The following is a 22,855-nucleotide window of genomic DNA, read 5'->3' as shown; positions in this document are numbered from 1 at the left end:
TGAATAAGCATACTCGTCACCAGCAGAGGCCTCCATGACAATGGTTAAAAAAACAAAAAAAAAGGTGTGTGTCTGAATAGTGGCTTTCATATTTAATTTTAAGGTAGTGGGGGGGAAAAAGTCACATTTACATTCCTGATGATAAAGCATGAACATCCTTACACTGTAATTGGTATTATATTATGAAGTTTTTCAGAAATTAGGAATTTTTAGAAATTAGGAATTAAAACAAGTTGTTCTGTGCAAAACTGAAAAGACGGTAAAATGTTTTTGCTGTGTTGGGGAATTTCTCTGAATTGCCATCACGTTGTTTCCTATCTAACTGTTAAGACAGGCAAATAAGCTAAAATCGTTCAAGTTATGATATACACAAAACTATCTCAGCTGCTGCAATGGGAGTGCTACAGATTTTGTTCAGTCCTGATGTGTGTATGCTGGAGGGTATAAATATAAAACGTTAGTTTGCTTAAATGTAAAAGTGAGATAGTATTATAGAGAAGCTTTAAGGGCAGGTTAAGTGGAAAAAATTTTGAATTTGTTTTAAAAATCTACTTTTTATGCTTGGTTTCAGTTGTTTATATAGAGTTCATACTTAGCAATAATTTACTATGAGTTCTTGTAACAAAAAATTCCTAAATGTAATCTTAATGTCAACCAAAAGTGATTACTTCAAACAGAAGATGTGTACATAAATTTATTTTTGTGTGCATGTTCTGGTGATAAATTCTTCTTAGGGCTGTTGTGCTCTGGAATATTGCCTATATAGCCGTCTAATTTATAAAGATTTTGATATAAATAAATATTTTTCTAATAGTTGTTGTATGATTTTTCATCCAATCCATTTTATCAGTGTATGTATTAATTTCAGTATTTTATAAAACGTTCATGTTCACGATGTTATTTTTTTATCATTGTCACTTTAGGATGGCGATCCTTCAATAAGGAATGCTGCATCTTTTTCCTTGAGGTCACCACAGTCAGTCTGCTCTCCAGCTGGAAGTGATGGAGCCCCTAAAGGTAGTCTAGCAGTCATATATATCAATATATTTTTCACAATTTAAAGGAACAGACTTTAAAGAGGTTTTTAGTTAGTCCTTCTGACATCTTTTTTCAAATAGTACTAGAAAGTATGTCTTTAGATTTCAGTAACAAAATCATTTTGAGCCCTGATCCAGAAGAAATTTCTGAAGGTCCAAAAATTGATTAATGGTACTTCAAAACATAGCTCAAATTAATGGAGGACAGAAGGATTTTAAATCCTTTCTAATATGAGGATTAAATTGTTTATAAGAATGGTTTTGGTTGCTCTGCATAATAAATGGTTTCATGGCAGCATTGCAAGTATTGAACCCTTAACCAGCTCAAAGTGTTTTAACATGCAATGCTTGTCTTGATTGCAATCATCAGTTTTGAAGAACATGAAATTAACAGTAGTTCAGTGAACACAATACATATAGCATAAACAAAGCCCAAAAACCTTAGCTGTGGAGAAGGAATAGGGCAACGTCAGCTGAATCTGCTCAAAATAATTCTTTATGCTAAAATATAGAAAGTATACTGCTGTTTATAATATTATCCTTAAGAAGCAATGACTGAGATGCATGAGACTTAGCAAGGTAGGGGTTGGGCATATTTTTACTAATACAGGTTTTCATATCTTATGTATTTACATGCTAATAGTAAAAAGATGCAACAGTGCTTTCCTCTCTTTTAGCCCTGGAACAAAATTGAGTCTTTCTGGATGGTCAGGTTAGGTTGAGAGGGAGAACAGGAGATGGGAGAGATTACAGAGAAGGTGAGGGTGTTAGGCTTGTTCAGCCTGGATACGTCAGGTCTTAGGGGGGGGGGGAACTTAGAACAGCCTTCCCATACCTATGCGGAGATTATCAGAAAGACTGAGTCAGGCTTTTCACAGTGGTATGTAGAAAGGATGAGATACAATGGACAATTGAAATGGGAGGTTCTGACTGGATATAAGGAAAACCTTTTTCACTATCGGGATAGTCAACCACTGAAAAAGGTTGCCCAGAGAATATGTGCATTTTCCATTCCTGGAGGTTTTCAAGACCAGGCTGGATAAAGTTCCCCGTGATGGTCCAACCTTGCTTACCCTGCTTTGAGCAAGAGGATGGACTAAAGACCTCCTGAGGTCCCTTCTTAACTGAATTATTCGATGATCCTGTAACTGCTAAAATGATCTCTGTGGTTCATCTTCTATAGACACATACTGTGTTAGACAGTGATGGAAAAAGCATGGTTCAAATGCAAGTGAGAAGTACTTGTATAGCATTCCATCAGCATCATTTTTTTAAGAGGTCTTGTGCTAAAGGACTTGTTGCAAGACTTGTATAAATGGCAAAGACTAAATGTGGTTGTTTTCTTTTACTCAGTGTTTTTCTTTAACTCATTACACAAAATCCATGTTTGTAGAGCATTCACAACATTGTGAATCTAAGCTACTTATACTCAGATATATGATTACTACTCAGCCAGAAGAATATTTGAATTATTTTTTTGGTTAAATTGCAGCTGTTTCAATTGATTGTCTCAGAACCCATTTTGAAAGGATATCATTATAGATTACCTCTGAAAACAATCTGATTGTACATTTCAGATTGTAATGTTTCAGCATTAGAGGGGCTGAAAAAGTGCAAGAGGAGCTTTATGATTTATTTACCTGTATGTTAGATTTACTTTTCTCATTGATAAAGCACACAACTGAAGTACTGTTAGTAATGGTGCTACCATTTTGCCTTCTTTGAGATTAATGAACCCTGACTGAACCATTTCTTGATGCTGCAAGAATCTTGCCATTTTCTTCCTTCAATCAAGCATTTTATAAATGTATTGAAGAGGTGTAGATAATTACAATATTGCTTAGAATATGTGATCCCTGACAGTGAGCTTTTGGCCTATGATTTGAAGCGAAAGTGGTTGGTTGTGCTGATAAATTTTGCAGTGATGAGCAAACAACAAATATCTATGCTGAGATTTTTCTGGCTGCTGTCATTAGCCCTTGAAAACTTGGTTGACAAGTTGCAAACTTTGGTAAAGAACATTAGCAAAATATTTACTTTTTTGTTTGGGAGGACAAAAAGAATGGTACTAGATATCTGTGGTGGTTTTACTTGGGTGGGCGGCCGAGCTCCACCACAACCGCTCTCTCACTCCCCCTCCTCAAAGAGGAACGGGGAGAAAATACGATGAAAAGGGCTCAAGGGTTGAGATAAGGATGAGGAGATCACACAGTAATTATCGTGACGGGCAAAACAGACTCAGCGTAGGGAGACAGTAAGATTTACTGCCTATTACTAACAAGCTAGAGAAGTGAGAAACAAAGGAAAGAAACCAAAAGCACCTTCCCCCACATCCACCCTCTTCCACCTCCTCCCCCCGAGCGGTGCAGGGGAACGGGGGAATGGGGGTTATGGTCAGTCTATAGCGCTTCTTCCCCGCTGCTCCTTCTCGGTCACTCTCGTCCCCTGCGCTGTGGGGTCCCTCCCACGGGATGCAGTCCGTGCTGAACTGATCCGGCGTGGGCTGCCCACAGGCAGCAGCTCTTCAAGAACTGCTCCAGATATGGGTCCGTACCATGGGGTCCATCCCTCAGGAGCAAACTGCTCCAACCTGGATCCCCCACGGGCAGCAGCTCCTGCCAGGTCACCTGCTCCTGCGTGGTCTCCTCTCCATGGGCTACAGGTCTGGCCTGGAATCTGCTCCGGCAGGGGTCTTCCACAGGCCGCAGTCTCCGTCGGTGCAGGTCCACCTGTTCCACCGTGGTCTCCTCCATGGGCTGCAGGGTGGAACCCTGCTCCACCGTGGTACTCCATGGGCTGCAGGGGGACAGCCTGCTTCACCATGGTCCTCACCACAGGCCGCAGGGGACTTCTGCTCCGGCACCTGGAGCACTTCTCCCCCTCCTTCTTCACTGACCTTGGCGCCTGCAAGGCTGTTCCTCACTCCTCTCACTCTCCCAGCTGCTGTGTAGCACAGCGTCTTTTTCCCCTGTCTTAAATATGCTCTCACAGAGGAGCAAAACATCACTTATTGGCTCGGCTCTGGTCAGCGGTGGGGCCCTTACCAAACATGGGGCAGCTTCTAGATCCTTCTCACAGAAGCCACCCCTACGGCCCCCTGCTACCAAAACCTTGCCACGTAAACCCACTACAATATCGTCAGTCAATAGAAAGATCTCAGGGAAGGATATTACAATATCTAAGCTTTCTTATGTAGTATAGAAATGTGAGGCAATTACCGAAGGTACAGGTACAGACTGCATTTCTGTACTTTTGACGTGGAAATAGCAAGGACTTCTGGAGATTTGGAGTATGCGGTTGCACAGTCTTGAATCATTTAAAACTGAACGATAGCTGACTGATTGATGGAATCTGAATGAGGAAGAAGTTTTGTTTGTAACTCAGGGAAAATATTTGAGGTGACAGAAGTTATATTTGCTTTTTTGGTTGGTTATTCACTTATTGAATGAAACAACGTTTCTTTGTTACAGAAATTATTGCTTCACCTCCTTTGCTTCAGTAAAGGTACCAGAGCAGCTGAAGTTTTATGCAGAAGATTTTAGGCTGGACTTTATCCTTTCTTTTTAATGTAAATTTTAGATTTTTAGCTATGTAAACAGAATAGTGGCTCTGCTTTCATGCTATCATCTATTACCACATCTGCTTTTATGGTGAATTCATAGGAAAGAATTTTCCTATGAAGAATTAACAAGGAGTAATTTCCTTCTTCTAGTCTCATAAAATTTTTTGTGGAATCCATTACCCAAGATGGATTACTCATCAAAATCCTTTATCTGTTTATTCTACTTTCCTACCAATCTTCGGGAACTTCAGGAAGAAATATTTATTTATTTAAGACAACTTCTAAAGGTGTGTATAAGGGAAAATCTTCCACAGAGTTCTTAGTCCACTGCTTTCTGGAGACAAAAGCTCATATATTTACGGTCCTGTTTCCATACAGTTTCCTGAACTTCTGGGGAAACATCTCTAAGGAATAGCAACAATCCTTATTAAACTATGTTATTTTGCAACTTTTTTCTTCCTGGAAATAATTTGTATTCCCTCCAGAAATCGTTAAACTTTTTTCTTACAGGAAATATTTCAACATTACCCTTCCAACATTTTATAAGACACTGAAAATTACAGCCATATCCAAATTTTCTTTAGAGGCTGATATTTTCCCAGTTAGTACTTGATTATTTTCTGAATAATTTGGAAATACTACTTTTATTTTCTTAGGGATTTATAAGACTTCTCCAGAGAGATTCCTCTATACTTGGTCTCTATGTATAGTGGGTTGCAAGGAGAAAAAAGAATGTTTTCAAATCTCTGTTGCAGACCTCAGTGCTCCCAAAGGTATTTGTTAAAAAAAAATATCACCTCTCCCTCTCTCCTTTGAAAGAAAGGTGGAAGAAATTTATTTAAAGGTGCTTTCTGACAGGGCCAAAATAAGCATTCATTCTTGCTTCTACAAGTTTTAACTTTTTACACAAAGATGCTTCTGAATACAGCAGTTCTAAGGTGGAACAGACAAAGCTTTTTTTTTTTTATACGGCATTTGAAGCTGAGTAGAAAGTGGTGGGACTCTGCCCTGAAATCTGTTGAAAGAGTATGTGAAAAGTGAATACAATCTGTTCCAAAAAATCTCCCAAATAAATATTGTTCTTTCTCTGTCTCATATGCTATCCTGTTAAGTTTGAATTCTAAATGAAGTTATGCTGTTTCAAAATAAATGTCAACATAATCTGTTAATCAAAATAAGTAATAATTGTTTTATATGTAGTATAAAACTTGGGAAGATTTCTAGAGGAAGATTCTAAGATTTCAGAAAATAAAGTAGGAAAGGACTTGGGGGCGGGGCTTCCCATCTTCTTACCAGCTACTAGGAGGAAAATTAACTCTATCCTAACTGAAACCAGGACATACCCTTAGCTGGATGAGCTGTATCAGTATCACTCCCAATAACTTCCATCTATTTTATTCTTAAAATGTCAGTAATAGAGTTTCCTTTCTCTTGCCATGCAACCTGTTCAAATTCCTATTGCTAGAAAGCTTTTCTTCTATTTTTTGCATGAATCATTTTGTTGGGAGTTAGGCATGACGCTTCTTGACTTCTTTCCAGTGGGTAAAGAAAAACAACTAATGTCCTTTTTTGTACAGCATTCATTTACATATCAAAGACCATTATCATGTCTTCCACCAATTTAATCTTCTACAGACTGAACAGTGCTGCTTCTTGCTATCATCTTTACATAAGTCTGCATTTCTAAGCCTCTGATTGTCTTTGCTTTTATCTGAATTCTAGTTTGTCTGCATGTCTTGGTGTTGTACTGCCCTAAGTTGTACATACAACTCAATTTGAAAACTTAAAAGGATGAGTAGTCAGAAAATTACTGTAGATGACTTTTTGTATGATACTTCTGTTATATATGAGAGTATGGCTGCTCTTTGGTGATAACTTAGATTCACGTTGCAAGCTGCTATAAACGTACTGCTGTCTTTATGTAGAATTTGTCTGTCTTCCTGTCATGTTATTACAATTACTCTTTCTCAGATGAATAAGAAGTTTGTGCTTATTCTTACCAAATTTCTTTTGTTTTAAAAGGTTATTCCAATCAGTAAAGATAATTGTCAATTTTGATTCTGTTTTTAAAAACCGTTGCATGCCTCTCTCAGACACTCAACACCAAAAGTTTGGTATCATCATTAGATAATAATAATTAGATTAATGCAAGTACTCTCTAATTCTGTTACATGAGAAGTCGTTATTGACAAATATTTTAATACTGCTATTCTTAAGACTGTGCTCTGAAAAGCTGCATTTGTTTACCAATACTCTGTTCATCCATTTTTACCAAGAACGACTGATACTCTTGTGGTGGTTTTACCGTGCTAGGCACCTGAACACCACAACCGCTCTCTCACTCCCCCTCCTTAGATGAGGAGGGGAAGAAGTAAAGGAAAGAACAACTCACGGGTTGAGATAAGGATGATTTAATTAAAAGGAAAAAAATAATTATTAAGGAAAGATTATTATTAATTAAACAATTTAACTAAACAATTTAACTAAACCATTAACAATTTAACTAAAGGGGAAAAAAGGAAAGGGGAAAAGGGAGGGGGAAAGGGAAAACTAAACAAAACAAGTAAAGGCTATGTGGAAGCGCAGAGGAAAGAAATTACTCTCTACTTCCCACAAATGAGCGATGCTTGACCACCTCCTTGAAGCAGGGCCTCAACGCACGTAGCCGGCGTTCGGGAGGAGGACAGACGTTTTCACAACGAGAGCCCACCCCTCCCCTCTTCCTCCTTTTTCCACCTTTTATTGCTGAGTGTGACATCATATGGTATGGAATATCCCTTTGGTTGGTTTAGGTCAGCTGCCCTGGTGATGTTTCTTTTCTCACATCTTTGCCCACCCCCTAGGGGGGTTAGAGAGAGTCCTGATGCTGTGCCAGCACTGCTCAGCAGCAGACACAACACTGGTGTGATACCATTGCTGTTTTAGCTACAAGTGCAGAGCACAGCACTGTATGGGCTGCTGCAGGGAAAGTTAACATCCCAGCCCGACCCAGTACAACTCTTTGAATACATTTTTCCAATAGGATATACTAAAATCTTTCAGTATTTTTGCTTAGACCATACTTCTTCAGTTTGTTAGTGTAATTGATATGAGAAGCTATATAGAAAGCCTTGCTTAAGTCCAGGTATGACACTCAATTCTCTTTAATCCATGAGATTTACTGCTTTATAGAATGACATTATTATGATTTGATGATACTTATTCTTAACAAACTCACTTTGGAATATTACCTCTTCATTATTTTCTCAATCCTTAAAACAAATTGTTCTCCTAGTATGTACTGAAATCATACAGTCTATGTATAATAGTCTGGACAGTAATACACTTTGAATAGACTGTTTTCCATTTTTGAGTGTGCTGCAGGCGCAAATTCTCAAGATGATTATTACCAATTGTGTGATTGGTTTAGCAATGGTTTCAGGGTGAATTTGTCTGATGACATTTTCATGAAAACATTCAATTTATGTGAAGGTGATTAATAGGATCATATTAAATAAAAAATGATATATATATATAGATATATATATATATTTTCCATTTACACAGTATAACTGTCATCTCTTGAAGTCTTTTGGCAGTAATCTGAATATTCCTCAGGTTCTGTCATTACCAGGTTCTTAGCTTTTCCAACAAACATCAGTACCAGTGCAATATGGATATTATGGTCTTCACATGTAGAACATATGCACTCATTAATGCCTCTTTTCAAAAAGACTTTTTTCAGTAAAAAGTCTGGAATGCTGTGTCCAGGTTTGACCTATAATGATTTAGTACCCACTTAAATAATGTTCACAGAGTCTCGAGGATCACTTTTTATGAATTTAAAAAGACACAGCACTTGAATGTTGGTGGTGTTTCTCTCTAGTGTGCTATGAACCAAGTATTATCCATCAGTCTTCATTTGTTCACTAGTAGTTTTTTCTGGCCTTCGTGCATAGGGAATAATACTTCTTACAAAAGAGCACGTACGATCGGTGAAAGACTTTCTTTCAGCATCTGGGAACCTTTACCTGTAAGGGATTTAAAGGAATATGAAAATACTCTTTGGAGTGATCCTTTTGAAGCTGTGAAAGTGAAAAGTTAGTAATTTTAAATATGCAGGTCCTAAGTTCCTGGTAACCTTAATAGTTGTTTTTTAACCACGTGGATCACAACAAAGAAATTGACCAGTGGTGGGACTTTGGTGCATCAGCTTTGAAAGGCAAGTGGTGTTTGTTCTAAAGAGGCTCAAAGATTATCAGAGAAAGTATCATGAATGGTTAAATAAGATATGAGTGCTGTGGCATAATTAGAAAGTGTGCAGACAAAAAAATATAAGGTATAGGTATCAGTGTTGTGTATAATCTTCTGGACAAAAGCTTATTTGTTTGCTACTCAAGTTACTGATGAGTAACACAGTAATGCACAATGAGCAAGTGAAGCCATTTCATGGTAAACAAGAAGTGGTTTTGAAACTTTTAATTCTTAAGATGGCTAAGTCACTGTTAATGCAATGCACTTTATAGTTGCTTGCGTTATAAAGGATATGTTAGGAAATCGGTCAAAAGTCTCAGGAAAATAAAAGTGTTTACAAATTGCTAAAGCAGTTCATAAAACTTCTTCCATACTCAGTGCCATCTAGCACTAGGGAAACTAATTAATATAGAGAACCAATCCTGGAGTTATCATGGGTGATCAGTATGACTTTCACTGAAAGACTATGGAGGTATTGTTTACGGGTGTATTTGTTCTTTGCAGAGTTCTGATTTCTTATGTTGTTACCTGCTTCTAAGTTATATTTATCATTATCTGGATGACAATAATTATCTTCTGTTCACTGATGATATAATGACAGTCCCAAATCAATGGAGAGTCTCTTTTTATCTCACAAGTTTTATGTATTCTTGCCATACAAAAAAGTTTGGACAAGGTTCTTTTGCTGATACTATGGAACTACAGAAAGTCAGATATTTTTTTTCTCCTGAATTACTGCACAGCTCTAGGTTTAGACTGGAAAGCTACCTACATATTTCTCTATTATAAAAGAATGTTCTAAAACTGGGGTCATTCACAAAGATCATATCCAAAGATCATCATATGGTTTACTACACTGACAGCATTTTGTAGAACAAACCTTCTCAACCTTGGAATCTTGTCTGCTTCAGCTAATATATCATATCTCTCTGTCTGTGTATTCTTTCCATAAAAAACATTTCTTCTGTTATCAATAAGTCTTGTGAGAGCTTTGTTCTCAGATATATAATAGCTCAAAGCCTTCTCCCATAGGAAATATTCCAGACTGACTTCAACAGTAATAGGTGAAACTCTCTCTGTATAATGAGTGATGTTTTGTCTCAAGTCTAAGCATCCAACAGTGTGTGGTACATGTTCAATGTGTGATACATGTTCAAAACTGTTAATGTCTGTGGTAGAATGAAACTGTTCCAGAATACTTCATCTTTTTCAATTTCTTTTCACCTCAGTGCCTAGGCATAGTAGCTTCTAAGCCCATTTGTTGCAAGAGGCTTAACCGTCTGTAGACATCTCAGAAATATGTGACGTTATTGCCAGAACAGATACTCTTAAAATGCAGCTTATACTTACTATTATACATACTGCTGCCTACAAGAGGGAAAACTGTACTTTGTTTCTTCATTTAACTGGAATCTAAGTACATTCAGTGGAATGCACTGAATTCTGACCTCCTCAAGTCTACCCAAAGATTAAAAAAAAATAAAAAAAAATCTGTTGCTGCAGTGTTATTTTTCAGCATGACAAATCCAAAGTAATACCAAAGCAGAATGATCTTGTCATATTTACTTAAAAGTTTAGGGCAAGGAAGAATCAAATCTCTGTCCTCTCTTTGAAGCCTAACTGTGTAGAACAATGTGTTCCATTATTGCAACTTCAGAAGTATTCATTTAAGTGCTAATTCAAGATTAAGATGTCAGTAAGTTCTTTGAAAAATTTTGAGCTGCCTCTGATATTTGTAGAAAGAAAAATGCGCCCTGTATTTCCAGTGAGTGGTGCTCATTACCTTAGAGAAAATCAGTAGCTAACAATTTCTGCTATTCGTTACGCCAAGACAATCTTGTAAATTATTGTTTAAAGAGGCAGTAATTAGGAGAAGTGTGTGTGCATGCCACACGCATGCATCACAAGAATAGGAATCTATGGTGGAAGGCAAGTGAGAGAGCTTTGTAGGGTGTAACCAGGACTTTGGTATTAGTGAATGGGTGTGGTATCTAATTTGAGGAGGGGAAATAATGTGGTGAAAAGATCTAGAGAATCAGGATGAATCAAAACAGGGCTTCTCAACATTGTGGATATTACTGGCAGAATATGGAGTTGTTTCTCATGGTCAAGGAGAACTGGGTAAGAGAAACTCATTTTATACCCAGCTCTACATACAGAGCCTATAGGATATCTCACAGAATGTACTAGAGATAGAAAATAAAGTATAGCAGCCTCTGCAAAGCCATCAGTAAAGGAACACCTTTCATTTGAACTGCAGATTTGGTATATGTATCCATTCTTTTTTTCATCTACAGGTCAGTGCATTGTTTAATTAATAATATTTCTTAAAATATCTGAAAGACATTTAAGCTGCAGAATAAAGCTACTTTCTTGTTTAGTGGTGTTTCTTGAATGAAGCACGTGGGGACCTGTCTTCCAATACATTTTTGAGTGTTGTTACAAGTACTGATTTATGATGACCTAAAACAGAATGACTAATAATAATCTCAGTCACTGCCTTCTGAAGAGCAGTCTTCCCTAGTGGATGAGTGGGATCAGAGAAACGTTTGCTTTGTTTAAACAAGAGGAGGCTGGAGTATATTGGTCTATTATTATTATTACTATTATTATTATTATTTTCTTTTTATATGCACCGGTATTCCTTTTTAAACCAAAAAAATGTAGCTTAATTATAGCTTAAAATCATAGTTGGGAAAGGTTGAAATGTTATCTGCTTTTCAAAGTTTTTTTTCTGTGCTAACAGTTATGGGGAGCTTGTTTAATTTGAGGAACAAAAAAAGTGATGAATTGGAGAAGATTTGTAATGCCCTCTTTTAAAATGTCATTTTTATGTCCTCTTTTTAAAATTTCTCTAGATATATTCAAAGTCTGGAGTGAGTGAATATAGAAGTAAAAATTCATACATTTTAAAAGAGAAAGAAAGAGAGGAGCTAAGGCAAGGAATATTTAAAAAAAGGTGTGAAAATGAACTATCAGAATCAAAGTTAAAGAAGAAGGAAAGACCAATTTATTTTTAAGACTTTTTCTAATTTCATCTTTCTATGGACACGTAAGCTAGGGAACCCTCCCTAAACAACTGTTGTGGTGTTTTTTTGTTTGTTTGTTTGTTTTTAAATTTAACGATGTGTGGCTGAAATGGCTAACAGTACACTGATCATTAAGTCTTCATTACTGAACCTTATGAAGAATCTTTTTGATCTTTCCTTTTTCTGTAGTCAACTTACTTTCATTGACTATTTTCTAATAGTTGATATTCTGAACCTGCAAGTACTATTTTGCGTGTGTGTGTGTTTTTGTTTGTTTGGTTTTGTTCCATCTTCTCTGAAATGATCCCTTCGCCATTTGCAGTGGACTGTTAAAACTTCTAGGAAATACAATGTAACTATCTGGAATACATCTTGATCTAGGAATGATGTGTCTCCTACCAATCTTATTTAGACCTTTTGTGAACACAGATATATGTACAAATACACATTAAAATTATGTAGGTTATATTTAGTGTGCTTTTATATAAAATATGAAACAACATAACTGTTCAGTTTTTCTGAATTATTATTCTAGGATCAAGACCACCTTTAATCCTACAATCTCAGCATCCACCTTATTCATCACCTAGAGATGTTCCCCCAGACATACTGTTAGATTCTCCAGAAAGAAAGCAAAAGAAACAAAAGAAAATGAAGTTAGGCAAGGATGAAAAAGACCAGACTGAAAAAGCTGCAATGTATGATATCATTAGTTCTCCTTCCAAGAACTCCACTAAGCTTACATTAAGACTCTCTCGTGTAAGATCTTCGGATATGGACCAGCAGGATGATATGCTTTCTGGTTTGGAAAACAGCAGTGTGTCAGAGGGTGATATACCTTTTAATGTGCAGTACCCAGGACAGACTTCTAAAACACCCGTTACGCCACAGGATGTTAACCACCCACTGAACGCTGCTCAGTGTTTGCCGCAGCATGAACAGACAGCTTTCCTTCAGGCACAAGTGCCTGTTTTACAACAGAACGCTTCAGTTGCTGCAAAACAGCCTCAGACTCCTGTGGTACAGACACAGCAACAGGTTTCGCAACAAGGAACTATAACGTCATTTGGTGAAGTAGAATTGGATGCATTGGCTGAAATTGAGCGGATAGAACGTGAATCAGCTATTGAAAGGGAGCGATTTTCAAAAGAAGTGCAAGATAAAGGTAAAAGGATTGTGTGTGTGTATACACTATATTTATTATATAAATATATATATGCCTATAAAACCCATATATATATATATATATAAAAATAAAACTTCATTTTATTGTTACATAGTTCAATTCTGTTTACTCAGTGTAGGTTCTTCTATGATATTCATCTTAATTTCCCTGCAACAATGGACTGTAATTTCATATATGCATATTTTTAGTAGTTGGTATTCTTTATTTGGGATCTTACTGTATGGAAAGTGAAGTTCTTATGTTTCAAAATTCTTTTTAACCTACTCTTATTTGAACCATGAGACCGAATGAAGTACAATTAACATCATTTATAAAGTTTCTAAAATCCCAGTAGTATGTACTACAAGTCAAAATTTGTTATAAGTTCTGGTAGTTGAATTTTTCATTTTCTATGTTACCTAATTTAAGAAAATAGAGGAAAACTTTTATCCTCATCTGTTCATATCCCCATTTGAACCTAATGTGAAGAAGGTGTTAGATTAAAATCACATCTCTTCTTTTAAAGGCACTGTAATGATTGGATAATATATACGACTATATTGTATCCAGTGTTGTTCAGCTGCTCACCAGAGAGAGCATGTTTTCTCTATATTCAAAGATTTTTTCCCGTTTTTAAAAATGTCTGGAGAGAGAGAATGAGAATTAGAATATAATTGTTATAAATATTAACGCTTTAGATATTCCTTATTTGGTAAGTAAATCAACTCTTGTTAAAAACGTTGTTTGTCAATCTACAAAGAAAATGGGTGCTCACCTCAAAAGAGATCTACTACCTTTAATTTTGATTTAGTTAAATGGGGGATTTTGCTGCTCTGCTTACCTCTCTTGTAGTAATTTTAAATTTATTTATGGAGAGCTTGTGGTTTGTCTCCTAATACTTTGTTTCTTCAAAAGCTACTTTTATTTCTGCACTGCTAGGGTAGATTCTGCAGCATATTTTAGCTGAGAAACAGCTGGAAAAATGTGTATTTTTTATGGTGTGCAACAGCCTTCAAACACACAGAGCAAGACTAAAACACTTCCTTTTTTGTTCTGACTTTCAGGAAATTATGCACTTCAGTTGTGAAGTTTGTTTACCATAATTACATAGCCATAGGTAGACTCTGATTCCTTTCTTTTATGGGGTAAAGGAGTGATTTTTATATAATGCAATCTACCCCCTTCACCACTGCTTGATAACCAACTTACCAAATAAGGATTCCAACCTTACGCTTCATTTATTGCCTGCATTTTCTGCCAGGTCTCAGTTCTTCCTGAGTTCCTGCAATTGCTATGGATTGGGTTCAAGAAGTTGCTGCCTTATTTTGGGACAAACAGTCACCATTTATTCACAGGTGTTAAGTTGCCCCTATGCTAGGCAGCAGCTCTTTTCTCTTTGTCTGCCAAGTTTTCAGTCATGAATACAGAAAATATTGAGTAGAAGAATTTTTACCAGTCTCATGGCAGATTACCTGAAAAGCTGTTATCTTACCAAAAAATAAGAACCATATTTCTCTAACGTTTTTTTCATTGCTTCTAAGTTTGTATTATGTCTACAAGCTGATACGCTCAGGAATTGTTTTAGTTATCGTCGTTTGATTTGGTGTGACTACAGGAGGAAGCTTCCTCTATGGTTCCTATGGGAATATGTCTGTTAGAAATATATCTAATAACTCCTAACCTAAATACGTTGTTCACTTTTGAGGAGCTGCCTACTGCATTTATGCAAAAGCCTGGCATTTATGCACCTTAGTACGTAGACTGTAACTTCAGATCACATTATGTCCAGAAAATAGTGTGACTGTAGTATGTACTCCGTCTAATTAGAGCAGGAGAGCATTGTGTTAGTTGATACTGTAGGTAGCAAGTGTCCCTCTAGAGATCATACTTTAGATGCTAGCACATGCTGAAATCTGCATGAAAGCATCTTTGATGCTTTTGTAAATAAGGCACGGGAATACATACTACAGTCATGCTATGCTTTCTGTGTAGGCATTCTTTATTGTCTTCCATAAAGTACTTCGAGTGGAATTGTACTCACTCAAGTTGTGATAGAAGATTAGTGGTCTCTTCTGTCCTTTTTTTAGATGTGAAATCTCTACAGTTCAGTGCTTCATCAAAGGTACTCAGATGCTACTTTTTAAACAGTAAGGCATTAGATGGATATGACATGTTTTTTCTGAGGTTTGGAACCAGTAGTGTGGTGGAACTTTATATTCCAGGGAAGAGGTGGAGATGATTTTCTGTGAGTTCTTGACAAAAATTATACAACTGCTACACTTGTCTAAGGCAATGTTGAAGTCCTTTTGAAATGTTTGGTACAGGTGGGAAATGGGGATTTGGAGCCCTTTGGAAATTATAGTACTTTCTGTAATAATCCCCTAATTCTAACAAAACTGTTAGAATATTTGTAGCTTCCACCAAACAAAGTCTCTCAAAGTGGGAGGCAACCTCCAGTCCAGAGGTGGAATACCAGGTTTTGCAGAAGTGCTGTCTTCTTTGAAAAGCAACATATCTTTCTGGAACCTGATTTTCATGCTTTTGTTTTCAGAAAAAGTGCAAAAATCACCAACGCAAAATCTGACAGATTTGACCTAATGTCTCTCAGAAATACATAAGGAGAGATGTTTTAATATAGACCTTTTGCCTCCATACCCAAGTGCTTTTCAGATCTCTGTTTTTGTCATTCTATCCTTTTGATCTATTTGGATCTTGGATTAAGTGGATTATATGGTCTTTTCATCATGATAGAGAGGTACAAAGTTTGGAAAAAGTTACTTTTGTCTCTGCCTTCTGTGTGGAAGGACAAGATACCATCTCCTCTTCCTACTTTTTCCATCAAGGATGTCTGTTGATTAATTTTGCACTCAACAACAAAAGTTTCAGTCTACTACACCTATTATATTTAATAGCTTCAGAACAAACTAATAAGTCTCTGGAACATGTCATGCCTCAGGTCTTCAGTTCCCATTGCCCCCCTCATAATGGATTGTATGTCCTCATCAGATACAAATTGTCAATACTAGATCATATCTTCTGTTTTGAAAAGATGTATAATATCACGCGTAGATCCAGCTATTGTTTTTCAAGACTTGGAATATCTGAGTAGAAAAAAAAAAAAAGAACAGCCATGGTATGGATGATTCTGAAGGGTTAATACAGGAAGGGATTATCTTTTTCCACAACAGTCAACAAGAAGTTAACCATCCTCTGCTTAGGTACATCAGGATATTTTGATGATCTAGTTTCTTTAGAAAGACAATGAAACTTCACACACAGTTCCTTCTCTTCTAATCACCATTAGTAGTCACATTTCCTGTACTAGTTGGTACTCTTGAATTGCTTTGGAAACAAGCAAAGGTCCATGTTCTGAACCCATTTTGTTCACTTAACTGGAGTTGTACTTAGTTCACAATCTGAAGTTGACTACTCCAAGAAAGTACAGTAAAACTTGTTGAGTTTTAAGAACTTATGTCCCAGGAATTTCTGTGCTTCTCAGGAATCTTTTTTTATTTTGGGGGGGGGGGGCGGGGGGCGGGGGGCGGGGGGGGTTGTTGAGGGAGAAATTTCATTTTGGTAACCTCAGTTCTCTGCATTAACTTGTGCTTTTCAGCTGTTCAGATACAAACGGGTTATTTTTGTGCATAGTCAAGTAGTTCAAAGCTAGTCATCTAAACCTTTCCCAGAACATTACATTAAGCTCTTCTTGTTCTTCAGGATTTAGACGTGCTACAGAATTAATTTTCAGGTTCAAGGTTTCTACCTCAAAATCTGTCATGCTTTTTTAAAACAAAACAAAACAAAACAAAAAAAACCCACAACCATATGCTGAGAATCAAAAATAAAAAACATTTAAGATATTAATGTTAAAAGGAACTCTGAGTCTTTTAAAAAGGAAGATAACCCTGAAAATTACTTGAAAAAACAGAAAGGAACACATCTTTTTCCAGAGTCTCTTTTTTCAAATTGTTTTAGATTTTATTTATTTTTTAATTCAGATTTCCTTAATTTTCATTTGAGTTATTCCATACATAGTATTGTGTGTTCATTGTTAGATTTTAGGCTGCTTCAAAAATGTTATATAGTGCACAAGTCTTAAGAGATTAAGGAGTCTTACTTTTACTTGTAAAAGGCACTGTTCCCTGGAGTTTGTGAGAATAGTCAAGAAATCATTAATCACTAACCATTTCATTGGGGAGGCTAATATTTTTTATTTTTATTTTTTAAACTTAAAAGCGTTCAAAGCATTAGAAGCATTTTTTTAAAATGAGACAAACCTACTCATATCTGTGGGTTTGTTAGCTATTTATTTTACCTCTTTATCCATTTTACCTACTTCTGTGAATCTTACTATGGATTCTTTGAATTAGGAAGAAGTGAAGCTGCAATAACTTTATTTCCAATAACTGGATCAGTTAGGGGGCATTTGGATGCCTGCTACTGGCCCTTCTTTTTTTAGTTTCTTTCAAGCCAATAGCAGCAGAGACACACATCCCAAGAGTGTGACTCTGCCGGAGCAAAACTACCGTTCTAGGTAAGTAACCTTTTCCTCTTACCTTTTAAGCTCTTATGCAGCTTCTCTCCCTTTCACCCCTTTCCCCATCTCCCCCAAAGTTTCCCGAAGAGGAAATTAATAGAACGCTATTAAGAATTTGTTTATGTCTAATTTTATGTAGCCAATGAATGAAATGACAGAATGTGTAATTATAACCAGTATATTACCATTGATTTCCAAAAATACATTATAGGGATTTTATTTCCTTAAAAGTAGAGATACAAGTGTAGGCATTTGTTTAGTAATCTTGCAGAAGATTAAAGTCATTACTACAAGAGGATGAGAGGAGACAGTGTAAAATCTAAATCATTGTGTCTCTGTGTAGTAAGATAATGTGAGAAATACGACTTTTGTGTATATAAACTTTCATTAGGTCTATATTTTGTAGTGTTATGTAAATAGATGAAACTGGAACCTTATGTAGCTTTTCCAAGAAAAAGCAGTTTTGCGACATCCAATTTTTATAGATGAGAGACTTCTTTTGTTTTATGTTGAGACATTTAAGAAAAGGAGGAGGAAGAAATTCCTCTTCTATCTAGAGAAATTGCAATGAAGTGTTGCAAAAATTCTATCTATCTAGGAAAAATTACTTTCTATTTATATGTTTTTAAGGAATGAAGTACTGATCAAGTGAAAAACGCATTTATATGTTAAAAAGAAAAAGGCGTTTTTTAATGGCATTTACTTTCTTTTGAAGCTCTTGTGTAATATGAAAGCAAATTCCCACACTTATCCCAGGTTGTGCTTTACACAGGATAGCACAGAAATCTGCTCTTGTAAACAGATGTAGAAAAGAACTAAAACCCAACAGTTTGGCAAGAAGTCTGTTTTGATTTTCTGTAACATAAACTAAGATTACAAAATTAAATATAAATTGCATATCGCATATGTCTTGATTCTACCAGTTAAATAGATAGGAGGATTTATAACATTACTTACCCAGTAATGACTTTATTTTGTTCTGCGATAGTCGATTCTCTGTGATGAATTTAAATCTTGATAAAGTAATGGTTTATATAATTAATAAAGCTTATTAAGAGTTTAAGCCCAGCATTTCTATAGATTATAGTCATCAAGTTCACTCTGACATCAATCTAAGGTGATACAGGATTTTTCCATTATCATACTATATAAATGTTACTGGATCTAGTCAACTGAAATAAGTTATGAAGTCAGAATGAAGTCAAAATCTGAAAGGGAGATTAAATGTGTTCACCAATAAATTCTGAAGTCACTCGGTCATAAAAGTTTTCTGTTCATACAAATGATTAAAAACTAATTGGTTATGATAATCTGTGATCCATAAAATAAGCAGTTTTCCTTAAGCCTACTGTTTTACTTTCTTGTGAAATTAGGTGGTGCTTTGTGTATTTCAAAATTAATTGTACTTCAGGTTTTGCTCATTTTTTTTTTTTTTACAACTGAGTTTGGAAAACAATAATTTTTCACAAAGTAATCACATGGATAAAACTAAGCACTTATCAGAAAAACCTTTATCTTATAAATATATTAAAATAATATTAATTGTAAAAGCAATATTAAATTCAGGGAGGTTAAATTACAGCTTCCAGTCTCTAAATAAGTGTAGATACTTGGTTATACTCTTCTGTAGTTCAATTCTTGTTATTTTCTAGTGTATTATTTCTTCTGTATTACTATAGTTGACAGGGAATAATGAGTTACAAGACATCCTGAAGTAGAAAAATTCCTAAGATCGTATTTCATTCTCCAGCTATGCTAATTACATTATTGTCATATTTAAGAAAATGAGCAAAACTTTAGAAAAATGAAGATTCTGACATCTGCTACACTCTAAGGCATATCAGAGCCTGCTTTATTCTTTTTGTGTTTTGTCCTGAATGAGTTTGCACATTCCTTCTGATAGGCTTTCTTTTTTGCACAGTAACCAGAAGCTTGATAAAGTCTCTTGACAGGTTGCTAAAAATTACCATCTGTTTCTGTTCAGATTCTCAGAAATCCCTTCCTCTGAACTGCAGCAGCTGGAAGCCCTCTGATCTTTGTTTATTTTGGAGCATTTGGAATCGTTTTCAGTTAAGAAAGGCTTCTTATACCAAGATCATCACTGTACTTTTTGTAGTTTCTTCTGAGCAAGCTTCTTCAGTAGTTTCTTATTCTTTAGTAGTTTCTTCTTAGAGCAAGCAGTGAGACTAAAATTTCTGAGCTGTTTGCTCAGTCTCTCCTTCAAGGGGAGGAGCTATTGATGTGGGAATCTCTTCTACTGATTGGAAGGTTTCTCTTTGGTTGTTCATTTCTTTGGTTTTTGGAATACTGGAATATTGTTTTAGGGAGGAGGTGAGGTGAGAGCAAACTCTCATGGTCAGTAATGCTGAATGTTCATGAAGGAGTAGAAAGATGAAAATAGGTATTTGCCCTCACTACACTGATAGGTCATCCATCAGTACCATTAAAGTAATTTCATATTTAAACCTTCCTTATATCCTGATTATATTGAGTGGTTTAGGTTCTTGTGGTCTGTAAAACACTTTTGTTTGGTGGGACAGGGTGTTTGGACAAATTTGAGGAGATCTATGAAAAATTCCTAGGAAAAGCGAAACAGCTGTCAGTTGTTGGCTTATGATCTTGCTTTGAGCACCAAGTTACTGCATTTTGGTGAGCATGTTGCCATGTAAAGAGAACATCTACGGTGGATTTGTTAAGCCAAAAAGATGCATATATAGGAGAATAACCGTTATTAGACAGTACTCTGAACTGTCATAATTTTATTCAAGGAATGATTTTGGATGTATTTACATTCTTGGGGTATGGGTGGGGGAAGAGAATATTGTTTTTTAAAAGAAAATCTGAAAACAGACTTGGATGCCCAATCTCTAACATAGAAAGCTCTTCTGTGGTTAACCACTTATTCCTTTTGTTACAAAAAAATATTACGATAAGTGAAGGGCCATTTTAGCGAGGACGTTGCGCGGATCGACTGCAGCAAGGGTTCCTGGCAGGGAGGTGGATGGAGCCAACCCCTAACCACCCACCCCCAATAGCATCGCAGAGCCGTTTGGTCAGAGCCGCAGCCACGCCCCCCCCAGCAGGCAGGCGCTGACGTGCTGAGGGCGGAGCCAGGGTTGACAGCAGCCAACCCCCTGACGGTATAAAAGCAGTCCCTAGGGAGTCCCTAGGGAGGACACGCAAACAGGACTGGCTTGGCAGTTAGCGCAGGCAGTTTGCGCGGGGCAGGAATGAGCGCAGGGGGGATCCTCTCCTCCCTTTCCCACCTCCCTTTCTCTTCCTCTCCTCTCCTTTGGGAACTCTACCTTTTACAACTTATAATTCACCATGGTGGGCACCCGTTGCAGCGGCTGGGGTGAGGCGGCAGCCCAGACTGAGGGGACACGGCCTCTCTGGGCTCATGTGGGCACCCAGGTGGATCCCCTGAGGGGGGAAGTTGCAGTCCAGGGTGGATACTGTGGGGAGCTCTGAAATCTGGAGGCCCCCCTGGGTCCTGAGGGAAGAGAGGGCTGTCATGGGTGCAGGTGTGCCCTGCTCAAGGAAATGCTTGAGAAGATGGCTGGGCTGCAGCAACAAATTGGCAGCCTGAGGGGCTCCTGGGAGTCTCTGAGGGAGACAGATAGGAGGTGTCAACCTGCCCCTACTGAGGCCCAGCAGCCCTCTCCTAAGTCCCTGCAAAGGGTAGTAGCCGATCCAGCTGCTCACCTGCAGGACAGAGGACTTGGCCACCCATGAGAGGAAAGGGGCTGGACCCTCGTCTCAGCTCGAAGCAGAAGGAGGCATCTGCCCCCAACACCCACGGAGCCACCTACCTCCACAGTGTCCCTGGGTAATAGATTTGAAGCTCTCGGGCAGGAAAAGGATGAGGGTCTGGACAGTAGTCGGAACCCAAGACCCAAGAAGCATGTCAAAGTCGAGGGAAGTACCAAGCATAGGGAGCGGGGCCGGACAGGGCACTGCATCAAAACCAGTGCCACAAAAAAAGGGCGGAGAGTCTTAGTGACCGGGGACTCCTTGCTGAGGGGCACCGAGGCTCCCGTTTGCCATCTGGATAACCTCTCCAGAGAGGTGTGTTGTCTTCCTGGAGCATGTCAGAGACGTTAGGAAGGCTCTGCTTCAGCTCATTAAACCAGAGGACTACTATACTCTTATCGTCATTCAGGCTGGGTCCCGGGTAGCTGCAACAAAGAAAATGAGTAATATTAAAAAGGACTTCGCATCCCTGGGAAGGATGTTGAAGGGATCGGGGGTGCAGGTATTGTTCTTCTCTGTCCTCACGATGGGTGACCGGGACCCAGAAAGAAGGAGGAGAATGGGACAGGTAAATGACTGGCTGAGGGGGTGGTGTCTGGACCAAGGCTTTGGGTATTTTGATCTTGGGCAGGCATTTAAGAAGCTGGGTATGTGGGATGCTGATGGACTCCGACTCAGCAAGTGGGGCACAAGTGTGTTGGGGAGCAAGCTTTCTGGACTGATTACCAGGGCTTTAAACTAGGTTTGATGAGGGAAGGGAGGGGAGCTAGATGTGACAGACAAGGGCTGGGGGATGTTGTCTCTGCTGTCACTGTTGAAGATAGTAGGGAAAAACCTCCGAGTTGTCCCATAGGATTGTCCGAGGGCTCCTCAGAGAAGGTAATGATCCTGATACTCTGTCCGGAATCTTCTTCTTGCGTCCCTCTAGGAGTAACTGCGCCTGCTGCTTCCCTAAAGTGCCTGTATACCAATGCGCAAAGCATGGGAAATAAACAGGATGAGCTCAAGATCTGTGTACGGTCACGGGGCCACAATCTCATTGCGATCACAGAGAGACATGGTGGGACAGCTCGCATGACTGGAACGCTGTCATGGAGGACTATGTCCTTTTTAGGAAAGACAGGCTGGGGAAGCGAGGGGGAGGAGTTGCCCTTTATGTGAGGGAGCAAATAGAGTGTACCCAGCTCCACCTGGGGGAGGGTGAAGAAGCAGCAGAGAGCTTGTGGGTGAGAATTAAGGGGTGGGCTGGTATGGATGACACTGTAGTGGGGGTGTACTACAGGTCACCAGATCAGGAGGAGGAGGTCGACGAGGCCTTCTACAAGCAGCTGGAAGTAGCCTTGCAATCCCGGGCTCTGGTTCTCATGGGGGACTTTAATTATCCAGACATCTGTTGGGTAAGCAACTCGGCCAGGCACGCGCAGTCCAAATGGTTCCTACAATGCGTTGAAGATAATTTTCTGACGCAGGTGGTGGAGGAACCAACGAGGTGGGGGGTGCTTCTGGACCTTGTTCTTACCAACAGGGATGTGCTTGTTA

At 38.0% G+C, this 22,855-nt stretch overlaps 1 protein-coding gene across 2 annotated transcripts in view; it reads left to right on the top strand.

The window, feature by feature from the left end:
• The window catches only part of LOC308184709 (nipped-B-like protein), a 107,577-nt gene that overhangs the window by 12,867 nt on the left and 71,855 nt on the right, over positions 1 to 22,855 (top strand). For both annotated transcript variants that reach the window (XM_080572040.1, XM_080572039.1), the window contains exons 4-5: positions 924 to 1,017; positions 12,397 to 13,026. In XM_080572040.1, the coding sequence (XP_080428166.1) occupies positions 924 to 1,017; positions 12,397 to 13,026 (724 nt within the window). The remainder of the gene's footprint in view (positions 1 to 923; positions 1,018 to 12,396; positions 13,027 to 22,855) is intronic.

This window comes from Anser brachyrhynchus, assembly GCF_964034855.1.
Source record: "Anser brachyrhynchus genome assembly, chromosome: W".
NCBI lineage: Eukaryota > Metazoa > Chordata > Aves > Anseriformes > Anatidae > Anser > Anser brachyrhynchus.
Note: the sequence above shows the minus strand (reverse complement) of the source record. Positions and strands in the feature narration are given on the sequence as shown.